The sequence below is a fragment of the Vidua macroura genome, chromosome 6, assembly GCF_024509145.1.
Source record: "Vidua macroura isolate BioBank_ID:100142 chromosome 6, ASM2450914v1, whole genome shotgun sequence".
Lineage (NCBI taxonomy): Eukaryota > Metazoa > Chordata > Aves > Passeriformes > Viduidae > Vidua > Vidua macroura.
In genome coordinates this window covers 3,454,573-3,472,268 of record NC_071576.1, presented here as the reverse complement: position 1 = coordinate 3,472,268, position 17,696 = coordinate 3,454,573, and the positions used below count along the sequence as shown (strand labels likewise).

At 40.8% G+C, this 17,696-nt stretch overlaps 1 protein-coding gene across 3 annotated transcripts in view; it reads left to right on the top strand.

The window, feature by feature from the left end:
- WDHD1 (WD repeat and HMG-box DNA binding protein 1) overlaps window positions 1–17,696 on the top strand; it is a 28,169-nt gene that overhangs the window by 373 nt on the left and 10,100 nt on the right. Inside the window, exons 1-16 of one of the 3 annotated variants that reach the window (XM_053980985.1) lie at window positions 7–65; window positions 755–847; window positions 1,817–1,928; window positions 3,879–4,030; window positions 5,986–6,097; window positions 6,646–6,696; window positions 7,794–7,889; window positions 9,280–9,372; window positions 10,280–10,386; window positions 11,320–11,455; window positions 11,611–11,800; window positions 11,973–12,163; window positions 13,187–13,371; window positions 15,248–15,489; window positions 15,991–16,128; window positions 17,058–17,214. In XM_053980985.1, coding sequence (XP_053836960.1) covers window positions 771–847; window positions 1,817–1,928; window positions 3,879–4,030; window positions 5,986–6,097; window positions 6,646–6,696; window positions 7,794–7,889; window positions 9,280–9,372; window positions 10,280–10,386; window positions 11,320–11,455; window positions 11,611–11,800; window positions 11,973–12,163; window positions 13,187–13,371; window positions 15,248–15,489; window positions 15,991–16,128; window positions 17,058–17,214 — 2,039 coding nt within the window. In that variant the 5' untranslated portion in view covers window positions 7–65; window positions 755–770. Of the gene's footprint in view, window positions 1–6; window positions 66–631; window positions 648–754; window positions 848–1,816; window positions 1,929–3,878; window positions 4,031–5,985; window positions 6,098–6,645; window positions 6,697–7,793; window positions 7,890–9,279; window positions 9,373–10,279; window positions 10,387–11,319; window positions 11,456–11,610; window positions 11,801–11,972; window positions 12,164–13,186; window positions 13,372–15,247; window positions 15,490–15,990; window positions 16,129–17,057; window positions 17,215–17,696 lie in introns of those variants that run through there. The other 2 variants (XM_053980986.1, XM_053980984.1) reach the window with 2 other exon arrangements.

Below are 17,696 nucleotides of genomic sequence, written 5' to 3'. Positions count from 1 at the left end.
GCCCCGCCGAGGGCGGAGCGGCGGCGGCGGGCGCGGGAAGGCTCGAACGGGCGGCGGGGCCGGCGGTGAGCGGTGGGAGGGGTGGTGGTGGTGCTGCGGCCCCACCGAGGCCCCGCGGGCGGTGCGGGGCCTTTCCGGAGCGGGGCAGCCGCGGGGAATGGGGGTCGCTGCCGGGGTCCGGCGGGCGGCTTGTCTGGCCTGCCCTGCCCTGGGACGGCCGAGGGAGAGGCCCCGGCATGCCAGGCCCCTCCGGGCCTCGGTAACCCGGGCCCGCATCCCCGCGGTGTCCCCATCCTCACGCCCCCTCTCCCCGTGTGCCCATCTCCCATCCCTGAAATGTCCCCGTCTCCTACCCCGTGACCTCATCAGCGTGTCCCTCATCCCCGCAATATGCAGTGCCCCCATCTCCTATCCTCATGCCTTTTTTCCCGATGCCCCCATCCCTGTGGCTTCCCCTAACCGCTGGTCCCCATCACTGCGATGTCACCATCCCTAGCGTGTCCCCATCTCCCATCCCCGTGCCCCCATCCCTGTGAAATCACCATCCCTGCAGTGTCCCCCGCTCCCCCTCCCCATTCCTGTGTCCTCATCTCCCATCCTGTGTCACCACTCCCTTGGTGTCCCCATCCCTACAGGTGGTTGAATGGGTGGGTGTCCCAGCGGCTCTCACCTTGTCCCCCCCATCCGATGCTCTTCCCGAAGTGTTTCCTTTTAATTGATGTTACTTCTCCTCTTTTTTCCTCTCCATGAGCAGACAGGTGGGAGCAAAGATGCCATCAAAGCAGAAGCCAATGCGGTACGGCCACACCGAGGGACACACCGATGTCTGCTTCGATGCCACCGGCAGGTAACAGCCCCAAGAGAGGGATGAGCTTTTTCCTGTCTGATGCTTTCCCAGGAGTTGGGTATTAGGAAAAATTTCCTCTCTAAAAGAGTGGTTAGCTATTGGCACAGCTGTCCAGGGCAGTGATGGAGTCCCCATCCCTGGAGGATTTAAAAGCTGTGTGGATGTGGCACTTGGGGACACAGATTGGTGGTGACCTCGGCAGTGCTGGGGGAATGGTTGGACTGGATGATCTTAGAGGGCTTTTTCCATCTGAATGAGTCTGTAAATTTCTATATCAGCCACTGCTGTGTGAGATACTGGGATGGATTTATGGCCTGGCATAGTCCAAGAAATCCTTTGGGTTTTGCCTGTGCTGAGAACTGGCTGTGTGACATATTTAGGTGCTCTAAGTTTAGAAGCGATTGATTTAAATCTTAGTGTAAGCATATATATATCCTTAAATGCAAGCATATATATATATATCCTCATGTGTGTGTATATATAGTAAGTATTATATATATATAAACTCTATATGCACATTTTATGAGAGTGACTTCATGGATTTTAGCAGAAATCGGTGTAGTGTGGGAGTAAATACGGTTATGTATGCACTAAGAAATTAAAAATATAGTTGAAAGAATGCAATATTGGGATTGCTATATTTTCATCTCTTCCTTGTACTAGTTCTTGAATGTATAAATACAAACTATATATTTAGTATTACCTTTTTATAGACTAAAAGGTAAACTAAAAAAACCCCAAGCCCTCTCAAAACAAACTCAGAGGATACACCTTATATATTGGTTATGGTTAAAGTCCATATTATTTTATCCCTTTCTTAAGTTCATTATCATTGCAAAGGCAGTTCATAAGAGATGGTCTGGTAACAATCCCTTGAAACCAACAAGAAGCCTCGTTTGGCATTCCAACCAAATGCTTAAAAAAGGATGCAGGTTCCTGGATGTTAACAAATCCTGTGTCTTTCCACAGCTGCATTGTGACTTGTGGCAGTGATGGAGATGTTAGGATTTGGGAAGACCTGGATGATGATGATCCAAAGTCCATTAATGTGGGAGAAAAGGCCTACTCATGTGCTCTAAAGGTAGGGTTGTTAACACAGCTCCTCACAGTTGTGGATCTTCCTCCAGACTGTGGATCTGCCAGCTGAGGGATGCTGCCTCTGTGGGTAACAATAAACAGGAATTACCTCTGACAATTCATTCTACCCCAAACACAGTTGTAGAGGAATTATAACTTAAACTAAACTTTTATAATGTTTTTTTTTCCCCCTCCTCTTCCTTCACGTTCAGTTATATTAATTTCTGACTTTGATCTCCTTTCTGAGGAAACAAACCCAGCAGATTAAGCTAATTATGCAGTGAACCTTTTAGGCTGTTTCAGTGTTTTCTCACCATGTGAGTTGCAAGAATTTTCCCAGCATAGGATGTGATCATCAAGTATTAGGAAGAAAGCCAAGAGGTTGTTTTATGTGGGCCTGTGTTAAAGTCCAAGGAGTTATAATCTGTGTTAATCAAAACTTGCTTTCACAAAGTGAGTAATGGTTTGGTAGCACTTTTTTTTTTAATAATTATTTGATGTTTCACTCTCAAAATTGTTGTTTGGCCTAAAGATGCCTCTGACCCAGTGTCCCTGAAGTGAGAAGAGGATTTATATAATAGAAAACAATTATTTTTACTATGCATGTTCATGTATTTAGCTCGAGAGTTGTCACATTATTTCCTTCATGTCCAATTTTTTTTATATTACATCAGTCATAGTGGGTCTAAAATATTGTCTTTGTGGCAATTTTAGAAGACTTCCAGAAGCCTACATCAGTTCTACAAATACTGTGTATTTAACCTGGCAATGATAAAGAGAATTTTTAAAACTGTTTTTCAGCTACTTGTGATTTTGTAGAGGACTATGAAAGAGGAAACAAATCAGTATTAACATATTTGTATTGCAGTATAAGAATTATCATTTGAAATCTTATTCAGAATGACTGCCTTAATTGAATCCTCTTTCTTGTGTCCTTTTTAACATACCTCATATACCTATTCCTCAATACCTGTAAAATCTATTTTCATCATTGATTTTTAGGGTATTTTGCTGTAGATTTCCATCACATTAATTATTGTTTCACAAACCAAGTGAGGTGACTTGAATGGGTTCTCTTAGCAAGTCGGTAGCAAAGCCAGAAATTGCTAAAGCTGTTAAAGACTAGATGAGGAAAAATCCTGGGAAAAATTGAAAAAGGTTCTCCTAGTTTTGAGGGATGTTTTATTTTTAAACAGTGGGAGACTTAAATGTTAGGAAATACTTTTTCAAAAATTAATCTTCATTAATGAAATGTCATGAGGGACTGTTCTGAGATGTTGATGTAATCTAGGTAATAAATCTAATCTCTTATTTTTTTAGGTTATTCACTATTGACTACTGCTTCCTTCACCTTCAGTATTTTTAATTCACCTTCAGGATTTTTACACCTTAACAAAAACCCCAACCACAATACTGCCTCCCCCCGCAAAAAATACACACAATAAAAAAGAAAATAAGCCATTTCTTTATATTTATTTTAAAGTTTTACTGCTGTGTACAACTGAGGAATAGTACTGTCACTCAAAAAGATATTATTTTCCAAGAATGGGATAATTATTTATTTTGTTTTGCACTTTTTAAAATCTGGATTAATTTTTAGTAAACATCTGCCTTCTGTTTTACAAAGAACTGAGCTGTATTTCATTAACTTCTCATCTTTCCCTGGTGGCATTTAAGTGAGAATTCCAGTCCAAGGGTGCCCTCTCCTGATGCTGCAGCAGATGAATCTAAATAGCATGCAAGTTAGTTTGGTTAAAGTGACAAATTATTAAAGTTACTTTGCTTTCTGTATTTTTGGGCAGGAAAAAAATAAGTTAAAGAGTATTTCTCACAGTCAGACCTTTTTGGAATAAAGTTAATCTGCCAAAATATTTGGGACATCAGAGCGGGATTTTTGTCTCTGTGGCATAAATGTGTTTTAACTGCCAGATTTTGTGGCTGATTTTGTTGTCAGAATGGAAAGCTGATCACAGCAGTCTCCAACAACACTGTCCAGATCCACACATTTCCCGAGGGAGCTCCAGATGGGATCCTCACTCGTTTCACCATGCCCGTCAACCACGTCACCTTTAGTCCTGATGGCACCAAAGTTGCTGCTGGATCCAGGTAATGTGTGAGGAAAAGCACTGCTGCCCTTCAGAATCTGGAAACTTCCTCACAGGCTGATTGTTATCAATGAGGTCACAAACCTCTGAGGGCTGGAAAATGCCTTCAAGGGGGTGGAGGGGAAGAAAGGAATGAAGAGGAGTTTAGGAAACAATGCTCTGGGAGATACTCGATCCACCAAGTAGTTTTATGTAGAAGGCTGGTGTTGTGAAATAGTTTCTTTTCTTTGGGAGTCTTGAGTGTTTTCAGCTCTCAGTCTGAAGCACAAGTGTTCACCCTTAAGGATGTCTCCTCTCATTGAGGAGACATTGGATTTTGTCACCGGGAGCTGAGGATGATGTCCCAGCTGCTCAGGATCATGGAGCCGCAGATGAATGTGCACATCTAAAAGTTAGATTGGTTCTGATTTGTGTGAGAGCTTTGAGTCATTCTCTGGCATAAGCATCACTGATCTGCCAAATGATAACAGATGACACTTTCAAGATTTGCCTGAGGGGAATTTAATATGTAGTTTAGTTCTTTTCTTAGGGCAGCACGTGTGCTTTTTCAGAATATACTCTAGTCCTTTAACAGAGGAGGTAAAATAGCCAACAGGCAATGAGTTTTTTGTGGGGTTTTTTGGTGAATTTAAGGCTCAGGTGATTCTTAATTGCATTTGGTGAACTCTTTGGGCAGTCATAGCTAATTCAAGCTGTCTGCTTGCCTCTCTTCTGGAATTTTGCTCCATAGGGGAGATTGTAGAGATCTGCTTCCTGACTCTTCTAAATGTGAATTGAACCAGAAAAGCATTTTGGATGAACATGCTGGACTGTAAACTCTGGCAGCAGCTCCACCAAAACTGGGAGGCTGGGCAGTAACCACTGTAATCTCCAAATCTGACAGGGATCATGGCACTGGGCCCTCTGCCAGTGCTTGTTTCTGAGAGAACAGCTCTGCCCCAGGATCCAGCTTTGATTAGAGAGATTAGGCAGACAGCAAACTCTTTGCTGTTTCTAAAACTTCCTAGAACTCCTGCAGCCTGACTGGGGCTCCCACATTTTTAGGAGAAAGAGCTCACAAGACTGTCAGGCCACCCCTCAGTGAAGTCTTTGTGTCATACTAAAGGAGAATGGTGAAAGCCATGAAGTGAAGGAGTGCAGCTGAGAAGAATTGCTTTTATTCGTCCCAGATTTCTCCATGTTTACATGAAATCTTCAAACTTCAGTTGTATAAAAATTAACATCCAACTGGCTGCCAAAGTTACCATAAGCTACGTGAAAAAGGTCAAAAGTAATGGTTAACCCTATAGAATGAGATCCTAAAATGAAATTTCTGAGGGTATTGCTATGAGGTTTGAGAGGGAGTGGTACTGGAAGTTTATCACAGGAACTCTTTGTCTTTGGATTTATGATTGATATTTTGAGTTAAACTGCAGCAATGGCTGAAATTTTGGAAGAAGGAATGAAATTGTTAAAATTCTCTTATTGTATGTGATGCACTAAATAGTCTTTAAAACCCTGTTAAAAAGTCACACAAACTACTTTTATTTTTTTTAAATACCATCTTTTTTTTAAAAGCTGCTTGGCCAAATAATTATATTAATGAATATTGGTCCCACTCAGTAGATAATTCTTGTTAAATCATCAGCTCTCTGGTATCTGAGCAGAGATTTTTATTGGATCATGTAGAATATTATATTGAAGAGATATATGGTCTGTGCGTGCATAATATCTTCTTCAAAAAACAACCATATTTTATGAATTTTGACACGAACAAAAATAATTTTCTGACAAAAACAGTCTGGCCTGACTCCTATTGTAACAAGCCTCAAGATTCTCATTTTCCATTACATCATATAGTGTTGAGAGCTGTAACTTCCCCAGAAGATATTTAATGCCCAATTTTTATTGCCATAAAAACACAGTTTGTCATTGTTAATAGCAATGTTAACAATTTTATGTCATTGTGATCTGCAGTGACTTTATGATCAAAGTTGTGGAGGTGACTGATAGCAGCAAGCAGAAAACATTCCGAGGACATGATGCTCCTGTTTTAAGCCTGTCTTTTGACCCCAAGGATGTTTACCTGGTAAAAAAAAGATAAACTTTTCTTATTTTCTTTCTGCTTTGAATCTCATTTTCCTTTGGGGAAAATTTTTTTTTTTTTTTTTTTTTTTTTTACCAAAAAAACCAACCAGTGACTGGGCAGATGAGACAATTTCATTTCATCTGACCTTGCTGGTGATGGAGTCTGTCACAACTTGTTGCATCCCAGGAGACCTCAGTCTTTGCTTTACTAATCAGTTACTGTCTGTGCTCTTCTGGAATCTAATTTAGAGGAGGAAAGGTACCTGACTAAAGATATTTAATATTAATTTTGAGCCTCTTTTGCAAATAAATAGCTCACTTGAAGTATGAGGGTTTGTAATTACAGCAGCTTGGAGCTGAGTACAGTTATCAAGATGACAGCATTGGAAAGTTATAAATCTTAAAGTGGTTTAAACAGGGAGGCTTTCTTCTTAAAACTGTCTGTGTATCCTGTGTCTGTGGCATTGGTTATGGGGATTTTTCAATTTTGTAGCATTTATTTCTCCATGTCTTTAATTATTAATTTGTTTACTCCATTCTCTCACCGAGGCCTCGGCGAGCTGTGACGGTTCTGTCAGAGTCTGGAGCATTGCAGATCAGGTAAAGGCTGCCCTTCCCATGTGAAATCTTTCCTAAGCAATCCAGGATTTCACAGACAGCAAGAAGAGCTGGACTGAAATAACCCTCCTGGAGTAGGATTTTCCTTTTGGGGATGAAATCTAGCTACACTTCACAGAATACTTCTGTCTGCTTCTGGGAGAAATTCCAAAACCTGATTATGAAGTGTTGCCTGGGTAGCTGTGTTTTGTTCTTCCCGTCTGTGAAATCCTTGATTCCTTCCGTTCATCTCTCCTAATTGGCCAGCACTGTAAGTGCCAAGGACAAAATGAGGATAGCAACTGACATCAGGTTCCTCTTTTCAGAATTTCAGGACTGAGGAATTTTGATTAAAATAAGCAATTTGTTAACTGTAGTAAACACATTTAGCCTCTGCTCTTAGAACTCTAAGGAACCTGAGAATTTCAGGTGAAGGCTTTAAAAGTTCTGCATATGGGTATGGCATTAGTTTTGCTAAATGCCACTGACTGGAATAAGAATCCCTGTGGAATTATTCCTGTAAGTACAGTTGAAAATACACCCCCCCACACTTGTGGCTTGCTACTTTTTTAAGACACAAGCATAGTTGTGTGAAATCTCATGTTCCAGACTGACAGTGGCTGCCTTCTGGGGAAATTATATTGAGAATGTTCCACGGCTGGGGGCAGTTTGATGCATGAATCTGTGCTGTGATTTGAGATCACAGCCATTCATTCTTCATACAGCTGGGACCATATTCAGGCTGTGGTGTGTCACCTTGCTGCAGCTGATCTGGGTTTGACAAATGCTTTTTGGCTACATTTCTCCATCATCTAAGAATAGATGGGCTCATTTGTTCTGTACTTGGTTAAAAATACATGTTCTGTGATCTTATTTCTGTTACAAGTAGTTTTATTGTCATTAAAATAGTTTCAGGGCTACATTGACAAATTATTTTTAAGACAGTATGTACTACTGTATTTTCATGAAAGAGATTATTTCAGCTGAGATACATTTCTTCTTTTTGGTTTTTTTTCCTCACCCATTTCCTTTAAGAATTTGTCCTAAACAGCAGATTTTTGCTGAGCTAAAAAGCTTATTTTTTTAAATTTTGTTTTCAGACATGCACGACAAGCTGGCTGCTGCTGCAGAAATGTAATGATGTGATAAATGCTAAATCAATCTGCAGGCTTGCCTGGCAACCTGGCACTGGCAAGGTAAGTGACATTCTTTCATCACATCTTAATCCTTCTTTTGCCTCTGAGTTCAATGGTAGAATTCAGTCTGGGCAAGCCCAAATTACACCTACTGGGAGTAAGGAGAATATTTGGGGTGAAGTTACCTGAGGAAACATAAAAAGCTGGAAATGGCTCCTTGTTTAAGCTCCAGACTGAGATTGGCAGGAGCCCAGCTCTCAGCCCTAACCAGCATTGAACAAGGTGTGCTGAATAGGAAGGAACATGGTGCACGAGAGAAGTAATCAAATTGTTCACAACAGAGCATCAAAGGAGTCCTGTCCTCCTCTGCTTTGAGTAAACTTTGCCCTAGTCAGTAAATATTTCCTCAGTAAGTTGCTCCCTTTCTTTTCATCTGAAGATCAAAGTTGCAGCCAAGTGGGGTTGGTGTCTTCTCCCAGGTCACAAACATCGGGACAAGAGGAAATCGCCTCAGTTTGCATCAGGGGAGGTTTAGGTTGGATATTAGGGAAAATTTCTTCACTGAAAGGGTTGTCAGACCTGGCACAGCTGCCCAGTGGCAGTGGTGGAGTGCCCATCCCTGGAGGGATTTAAAATCTGTGTGGATGTGGCACCTGGGGACATGGGTTAGTGGTGATAGCACTGTCACGTTAACGGTTGGACTTAATGACCTTTGAGGGCTTTTCCAACCTAAGTGATTCCATGATTCTTCAAAATCCCTGGCTGCTATGATAGTGTTATATATCAATTTTCCATGGAAGAGTGAATGTCACCCTCAGTACAAATTGTTTCAATATCCATATTGGATAAAACCAAATACTTTCCCTTTTTAGGCTAGTTCTTCACACTCGCATGTATTCAAAATGTAAGCAGTTGTTTTTTGCTTCTCTTACAGAGCAAATGGTTAGAATCCTAACAAAAATAAATCCTAAAGAAATAACCAGCCAGTAACATCAATGTAGCTTTATGGAAGATGAAATGAGCTGGTTCAGGAATCAGCTATTCAAATCAGATTTATTGAGAAATGGTAACCTGATCAGAAGGAGTTTGGGGAGGGAGGGTAAAGAATCACCTAAGCCTTGTGCTCAGGGCATTGAAAACTATGTGTGTGTGTCATGTTTTGAAAAATAAGAACTTATAACCTTATGGTGCAGTTTTCTGCCAGAAGGAAATGAAGATTATGCTAAAAAAATCATGTTTTGCTCTGTTGCCTGTGGAAAGCATTAAAGAACCTTGTAATTTAAATTACTTCAGCTTGCTCTCTCAGTTGGCATGGCTGGGATGTTAGAGAGCTGTTAAATCCTGAGGCAGTCACATCTGTGAGGCTTCTGAATGAAGGAAATGTGCTGCTTGAGTGTTCTGTTTGACAGGTAACTTGTTCTAAATGGTGTAATATTTTTCCTTTGAGCAGCTGCTGGCAGTTCCTGTAGATAAAGTTGTTGAACTGTACAGAAGAGAGACCTGGGATAGAAAATTTGATCTGTCAGATGCCTCCATCACACAGGTAGGTGCAGAAACCAGGGGCTTGTTAAATACTCTGTAATTTAAATGCTATTCTGCTAGAAACTGTCTTCTGCACAGTACCTCTCCCTGGCCCCCTTCTCTTGGTAATGGTTGTTCACATTTTCTGTTTAATTTGTAATCCTGTTGCTTTCTGTTGGAAAACAGGGCAGAGATGCTGAGTGGTGTCAAACACCTTCATGTGGCTCTGATTCCCCTATTTCATTTATAGTAACCCACCAGGTCTCTGAAGTCTCCTGGTGACTCACCCACTGCAGCTGAAGAACATCTGTTTTCACAAATTGCTCTAAATACTGAGCTTTTTAGAGAAAATGTCAGGAGTATTATTTCTGTGTGGAGCAGAGATGTCGGTTGTTCAGTTTCTATTTTATTGAGCTGAAATTTAGTAGACCTGACCCTGCCACCTTCTTTCTTTTGGCCTCACTATGTACTTGGGAATTTTTGGGTTGAAGAGAATCACCTTCTAGTGTTATTAAGATGCAGAACACACAGCCTTGGATTTAAATTTAGGGGACTGTATGAAGCTCAAAATAAATAAAGCAATGTTTAGTGCTGAGTTTGCAAAATACACTCTGCTTCTTTCTGCATGTCTAGAATTGGGTTTTGTTTGGCCTCATGGCACTGTTTAATGACAGAAGATGCATATTCTGAAACAAAAATAGGTGTGTTATCTTAGAGTGTCTTTTTTAAAGCAATCATTTTTAGAATAGTTTTTAAAGAAAAAGAGCTACATAACCCCAGCCCATATCCAGAAGGCTGGGTATGGTCTGCTAAAGATGACTATTTATTTTTTTTATTCCAGAACATCTGTCTGTTTTAAGCTCCAGGATAAGAATACTGTGCATGCATTTGTTACTTCTTATTACCATTTGTTTCATTTTTCTCCTTAGCCCTTGAATGTTGTGGTCTGGTCTCCTTGTGGGCAGTTCCTGGCAGCTGGAAGTGTGGATGGGAATTTAGTAGTGTGGAATGTGGAAACCCAGCAGTGCGTAGAGAGGTATTCAGTGTTGTTCCATAAATCCCCAAGTTCATCTCTTTTTCTTGAAATAAAATTTTATGGTCTTTTCTGTAAAACTTTTTTGTGCAAATGTAGAACTCTGCCTCTTGAAAAGCCCTGATGAGATGAGGGGTTTCTGGTTTAACCTGTCAGGCACCTTAGGGAAGGGACTTAACTGTGGATTTTGTTCAAATCCCAGAATCTGTCTTTCTGTGTATATCTGTTACTCTTTTTGAAACTGATGATTGATTAAAGGATAGCTTTGATGGAAACAAATTTTCCTCTCATCCCAGACCCCAGTAACATGTTTTCTCGAGGGAGAGGGAAACACAGGTCCATCAGTCAGCCGTTCTCACCTGTAGGCCAAAAAGGACAGACTGGCAAATTGCAATTTGGTTAATTAAAGTTCTTAAAAAGCCGTAAATATCCCCCCAATTAAGATCAAAGGTATTATTAAATGAGGTAGAGAAGAAGAGAATTATCTGAATATTCTGTGTAAGAAACATGATTGTAACTGCAATCTCTATGTTAAGAATTATAGACAGATTACATAAATAATTAATGGGATGACTTCTGTAAGGATAAAGGGCGGAAAAGATAGAGGATTAATTTACCAGTTTATTCAAGAGAAACAAATAATGTTCTTTCTATAACTGGATGGTTCTGGAATAAATGAGTGCTGAGAAGTTCCTTTGTCTTCTAAATATTCTGATTGATTTTTAAACCTTAAATTATTTTCTTCATAGAAAAGGAAGACTTGCTCTATTTTTATAGCAGCTGTTTACTCTGAAGGTGACCTATTAATTATCTTATTATGTGTAATATCACTTTCTTGTACTGAATGAAAATTACCACTTTTTGCAATAACTCTTGGAGGGGAAGGTTCTGCCCTGAGGTGCTTAGTAAAATCCATTATTTTCATATTCTTTTTAGGATGAAGCATGAGAAAAAATACTCAATTTGTGGACTGGCATGGCACCCTAAATATAAGCAAATTGCTTACACAGACAATGAAGGAAATCTGGGGCTGTTGGAAAATATTGGTGATGTAGAGAAGCCAAGTGACAAGGTGCTCAGTACCAATGACTTGTTGAATGAATATCATTATTTAGGTTATGTGGAGCACTCTGTTTTGTGCTTTATAAGTCCCCTCTTGTGTGTTAATTTATTTCTTGAGTTCCATGTCCAAAGGAAGTTCTGTGCTGATGGCTGATCTGGTTGTAGGTTGCCAGTGCAGTGGCCAAAGACTACAACGATCTGTTTGATGGAGATGATGATGATTATTTAAATGGGGATATGATTGAACCACCTTCTTCCCCAAAAACTGGAGATAATGAGGATGATGCTGATGACCTTATGCAACCCCCAGGCCATATGAGACGGGCAGTAATTGAAGATGATGATAACTCACTAGGTACACAATGAACTGATTTTCCAGAGCTCTTTTACTGGGATGATCTTTAGCATCCTCTACTCAGATATATTCTGCTTTGTTTTTCCAGAGAAATCTTGATTGTTTTAAAATTTTTTAACCTATATTCTGTCATAATACTGTGTGTGAGAGATTTTTTTTTTTAAATTTCTAGATATTGGGTTGATAAAAGCTAGTTCTGGCCTTCTTGAGAAGGAGGATGATGGTGATGATCAGACTGGTGGCTTTTCAGCTTTGCCACCATCATCTACACAACAGCCTTTCTATGATGGGCCAATGCCAACCCCCAGGCAAAAGCCCTTCCAGTCTGGCTCCACTCCTGTGCATCTGATGCATCGATTCATGGTAAATCTGTGTGGTTATTTAGATTTAGATGCTGGTTATTTAGATTTAAAGTATTAATTTTGTATTTAATGTTGTCCATTTCATGTCGTGTTTTAATCTAGTCCAATATTTTTTAATACTTTGCAGTGTGAAGTTAAGTAATAGAAAGTAGCTTTATTTTCATGCAAGGACTCCATAATGTTTTGGTTTGCATTTCAGTTGCTTTAGAAATAAATACTTTGCTTTAAGACAATATCAAGCTATGCAGTTTGTACCCATGCTACTCAATTCTAGCAAATCCATTTAAAAATCCTTTTAAGTCAGAACTGTGGATATTTTTGTGCTGTTAAGACTTGTATGTTATACATTCACTATTTCTTTCTATCTGCAAGTCCTTTACATTTAATTAGGTAAAGAGAAAGATGGCAGAGCAGTGAGAGTTAAACTTTCTGTTTAATTCAGCTGTTTTAGGAACCACTATAGTAAAACCAGGGCAACCCCAGATCCAGGGAAGAAATGATGATGTCTGGCTCCAGATCAGAAAGCTGAAGGATCTGCTTTATTAAAACTATACTATATTACGTTAATATACTATTCAAAGAGATACTGTCCTATTCTACATACTTACTTCTTACTTACCTAACTCAAACGTGTGACTCTGCTGAGAGTTTGAGCCACAGCTGGATCCCACTGATCACTGACCCCAAACAACCTTCACCAGAATCCAACCCAGCAATCACTGCAGGTAAACAATCTCCACACCACATTCCACATGGGGAAAACAAAGGAGCAGAGATAAAGATTGTTTTCTCTTCTTCTCTCTGTGCTTCTCCTGAGAGACAGAATTATGTCTCTGTGTCCAGAGAATGTGAATGTTACAAACCACAAGTCCCGATTACACGGTCTTCAATCTTTCTCCAGCCTGCCACCCACTCTGGTTTCAGATAAAATAATTACAGCAGGCTGGTTCAGGGTAGTATATCTGATGATTTAGCACATTTGACTTGATGGGGTTTTTTGGGTGTGTGTGGTTCCTTTTGCCAGGTGTGGAATTCGGTTGGAATCATTCGCTGCTACAACGACGAGCAGGACAACGCCATAGACATCGAGTTCCACGACACCTCTGTGCATCACGCCACTCACCTCCCCAACTCCCTGGGCCACACCATGGCTGACCTCTCCACTGAAGCCATTCTGCTGGCCTGTGAGAGTACAGAGGAACTTGCAAGGTAAGTCATGGCCTTGTTTTGCAAAACCCATGATAGGGAGATGCTTTTAACTTGTTTCAAATATTTCGGCTTTTGTTGTCAGCTTTTATCGATTCTGAGCTTTTTGGCTTTTGATCGTGCTTTTTATTTATGGGTGTCTCGGTTTGAACAGACAGGTGTCTGCTAAGGAAGGCAGGAGTCTCCGCTGAAATGGAAAATGTAAATCCCCTCCCTCCAAATTACTATAATTTTGAAATCAAAAGGTCTCAGGCAAAGATACGGGAATAGGAATAACAGTTCTTTACTAGGAAAACGAAAAATACAAATGCAATAGTACAAACAAAAAACCAAACCAAAACAAAAGAACACTGCCAGAGTGAGAAGAGGCCCTGGCAGCCTGTGGGTCAGGGTGTTGGCAGCAGTGCCATTCCATGGTGGCTCAACCCTCCTGCAGTGCCAGCTGTGCTTCTGCTGGAGCAGGATCCTGGACAAGGCTGGAGTTTCCCTCTGAAGCTCCAGGGCTGCTGGAGATGGGCCTGGGCTTCCTCTGGGAATGCAGTGGGGCAGAAAGCTGCTCCTCTGGGAATGCAGTGGGGCAGAAAGCTGCTCCTCTGGGAATGCAGTGGGGCAGAAAGCTGCTCCTCTGGGAATGCAGTGGGCAAAGGCTGCTGTGGTGTTCCCAAGGTCAGATTGTATCCAGGTAGGAATGCTTGGCTCCTCCCCTGGGTGGAGCATCTCCCCATGGGATGATGGAATTTTCTCAGCCATGCAGGGACACTCAGTGGCCATGAACAGAAGATAATTAATAATTAATGGCCCATGAACAGAAGAGATCTCCTGGAGGGAGAATTGGTTGTGGAAGAGATAAAGAAAAAACTGCCCAATGAACAGAAGAGAACTGCCCCCCCTCTAACAGATGGTAATTGAATACACACTCAGCTAAACCTGAGACAATGGGACCACTCTCGAGGAGGATTTTAGCTTCCACTCTTGAAGACTTCAAGAATATTGAAAAACGTAATTTGTTTCGTAAGAATTTCATCTTAATTCCTTTTTCAAACGTATGTATACTGGAAACTTCACACAATGCAGGCTCAAAGGAAATTGTAAACATGAACAACAATTTTTCATTCTGCTCAGGTCAAAGATCAGTCATAAGGGTTCAGCTAAATTTCTTTTCACACTGTTGCTAAGGAGATGTTTGGAGATACCCATAAGAATTTCAAGTTTGAGGAACACAAGTTTATGAAAACCATAGAAAGATTTAAGCAGCTGGGCCAGCTAAACTCTGTTCTTGCATTTAAGAGCAATTTCAACAGTATTTTATTGTTGGTTTCTGTGGAAATATCTTGAAGAAAGAGCTTTCTTCTTATTTTCACACATACAGCCTTGTGGTAAATTGAAAAACAGCCTTTAAAAGTATTATTTGTTATATATTGATTGTCTGATTTTTGAAAGTGTCAGTGTTTTTCTCAGTGGAAATGGGTAACCTCTCAAAAGGCACAATGTCTGTGGATTAGTCATAGGCAGTTTTCAATTATTAAGAACTGAAGTTTCTAATGTTTTTTTCCCTTTGAAAGGTAGCATAATGTGACTGACTTCTAATGAATTTCAGGGTGCCAAGGAGGACATTTACCTGCTTCCATCTAAAAAATCTCCCCTCAGCCCTTTTGACTCTCTCTGCTTCAGACTTTAAGTCTACAGTACTGGAGGTCAAGCTACCTCTTCAGTTTTTGAATAATAAGAGCAACACCTTTGCAAATGAGCACTTGAAATTTGTAGTGCCACCTGTAGTTCCATCAGAGATCTCTGACAAAAATTTATTATACTGGTGTATTTTCAGATATTGTATTTACTTCATGTTGAGGTGTTTGTTGGTTCTTTGTCTCTGCCTTAGCAAGCTCCACTGCATCCATTTTGGCTCCTGGGATGCCAACAAGGAGTGGACTGTGGATATGCCAAAGGATGAAGAGATTGAGGCCATCTGTCTAGGCCAGGGCTGGGCTGCCTGTGCCACCACTGCCCTGCTGGTCCGTGTGTTCACAGTTGGAGGAGTCCAGAAAGGGATCTTCAGTCTCCCAGGCCCAGTGGTGTCCATGGCAGGACATGGAGAGCAGCTGATAGTTGTTTATCACAGAGGTAGGTTTCTCCCTTTTTTTTTTTTTTTTTTTTTTTTTTTTTAACTGGGATTGTTTTCAATACTCACCTCTCACTGGCTTCACACACTGGTTAATTTGTAATCACCAGAGAGTGTTTTCTCCTTCTTTTCTTCATGATGTTTGTGCTTCTCCTCTTCTGGGTGATGCTTTTAACAAGTACATCCATCACAACCCATGGACCTGTGACTTCTGACAGCAGAGCCTGAGTTTGATATTGGGATGCTGAGATTAAACTGTAGGGAAGGGGAGAACTTTGCAACAACGAAATTAATTTATTAAATTTGGGTTTCAGATGTGCCAGAAGGAATTACTACAGGAAATTAAGGAAGTTGTTGTTATGCACATCTCTTGTGTCCAAAATATCAAATAATTGTGTGTCTCACAGTGGTATCCATGGGTAACGCTGCATTAGAATTAATTTTTGAATCAAAACTTATTTAGCCAATTCTTCTAACACAGTCATTGAACAACTTTTTCCTAGGTACTGGATTTGATGGGGACCAGTGCCTTGGGGTACAGCTGATGGAGCTAGGAATGAAGAAAAGACAAATTTTGCATGGAGACCCTCTTTCTCTGACAAGGAAATCCTATTTGGTGTGGGTTGGATTCTCTGCAGAAGGTATGAAACACCTGCATGAGTGCTGTTGAGAAATACTGACACTGCTGGGGGCATCACAGGAAAGCTGGAGAGGGACTTTGGACAAGACAGGGGAAAATGGCTTCCCACTGCCAGAGGTCAGGGTTAGATGGGAAATTGGGAAGGAATTCCTGGCTGTGAGGGTGGGGAGGCCCTGGCACAGGGTGCCCAGAGAAGCTGGGGCTGCCCCTGGATCCATGGAAGGTTCCAAGGCCAGGCTGGACAGGGCATGGAGCAGCCTGGGGCAGTGGAAGGTGTCCCTGCCATGGCAGGGCATGGAACAAGATGATTTTTAACATCCCTTCCAACCCAAACCATCCTGTTGTTTTATGGAGAGGTTTGGGTAATTAATGACCTTTCAATAATGTAGATCTTGGGACTTGGACTTTTTCTTCCAATCTCCTCAACAATGAACAAAATTCTATTTTTCTATTCTTTCAGTATATTTGTCAGAAATCTTTAGTATTTTCCCATTCAGATGTTATCAGAACTTGTTCTCCTGATTGCTTTTCCTGCTCAGCCAAAAGAAATAAGCTGTGTTAATGAACCATAAGAGCACCCAACCCCCTAAAGTTGGTTGCTTGGGAGGACCTTTTATAATAAACATAAAAAGTAATTGTATAATAGCTGATTTCCTTTGGGAATCTGTCCAAGCAGTATAAATTTGATTTCTCCATAAAATGTTTTAATTTTGAACTTGTCAGTTGACCAGCAGTTGTGCTGGCTGACAGAAGGTGGCGCATCTTTCCAAGGAAACTGCCTTTTCCAAACTGATTTTTGCTGTGTTTGGGAGAGAGGATGCCCATCTGAAATATGTAAACCATCATTTCCCAGCTATATCCACCCCTCCCATCTTGCTGGGCTGTAATTTGCTGCCTGACAGAGGAAATGCTCTCATTTATTACAAACAGGTACCCCTTGTTACGTGGATTCCGAGGGAATCGTGCGGATGCTGAACCGAGGGCTTGGGAACACTTGGATTCCAGTGTGCAACACCAGAGAGCATTGCAAAGGGAAATATGATCATTACTGGGTCGTTGGCATCCATGAAAATCCCCAGCAGCTCAGGTCAGATAATTCACAAGGAAACAATTTGTTTGTCTTGGTTTTCAATCATAGAGAATCCTTTTTCAATCCCTTTTTACAGAGAGAAACTGCAAACTTCAGCTGGTGCTGAAACAGGTGCCTGGTAAATATGCACAGCAAATGGTAACTCCCCAAATAGAATTCTGCAGGGAGGATTCTTTATTAAACTGGCTTTGAGTAACTCATTAGCCTTTTCTAATTTGTAACTGATTAATTGGCTCAGAGGTGTGTGTGCACTTTATTGACACATTCATAAAACTGCATTTTGCTCGAGAAACTTTCTAAAGTTAGGGTGGCTGTTAGAAATCTACTTCTGCTTTTGATGGCTTTGGTTGTTTTTTCTTTTTTTTCCACATTTTTTGGGGTTCTTGGTATCTTCTCCCCCCCCCCACTTTGTTTTCCTTTTTTTGACTTTGAAAATAATCCAATCCTATAACTCATCTACATCATCAGACAGATAAAGC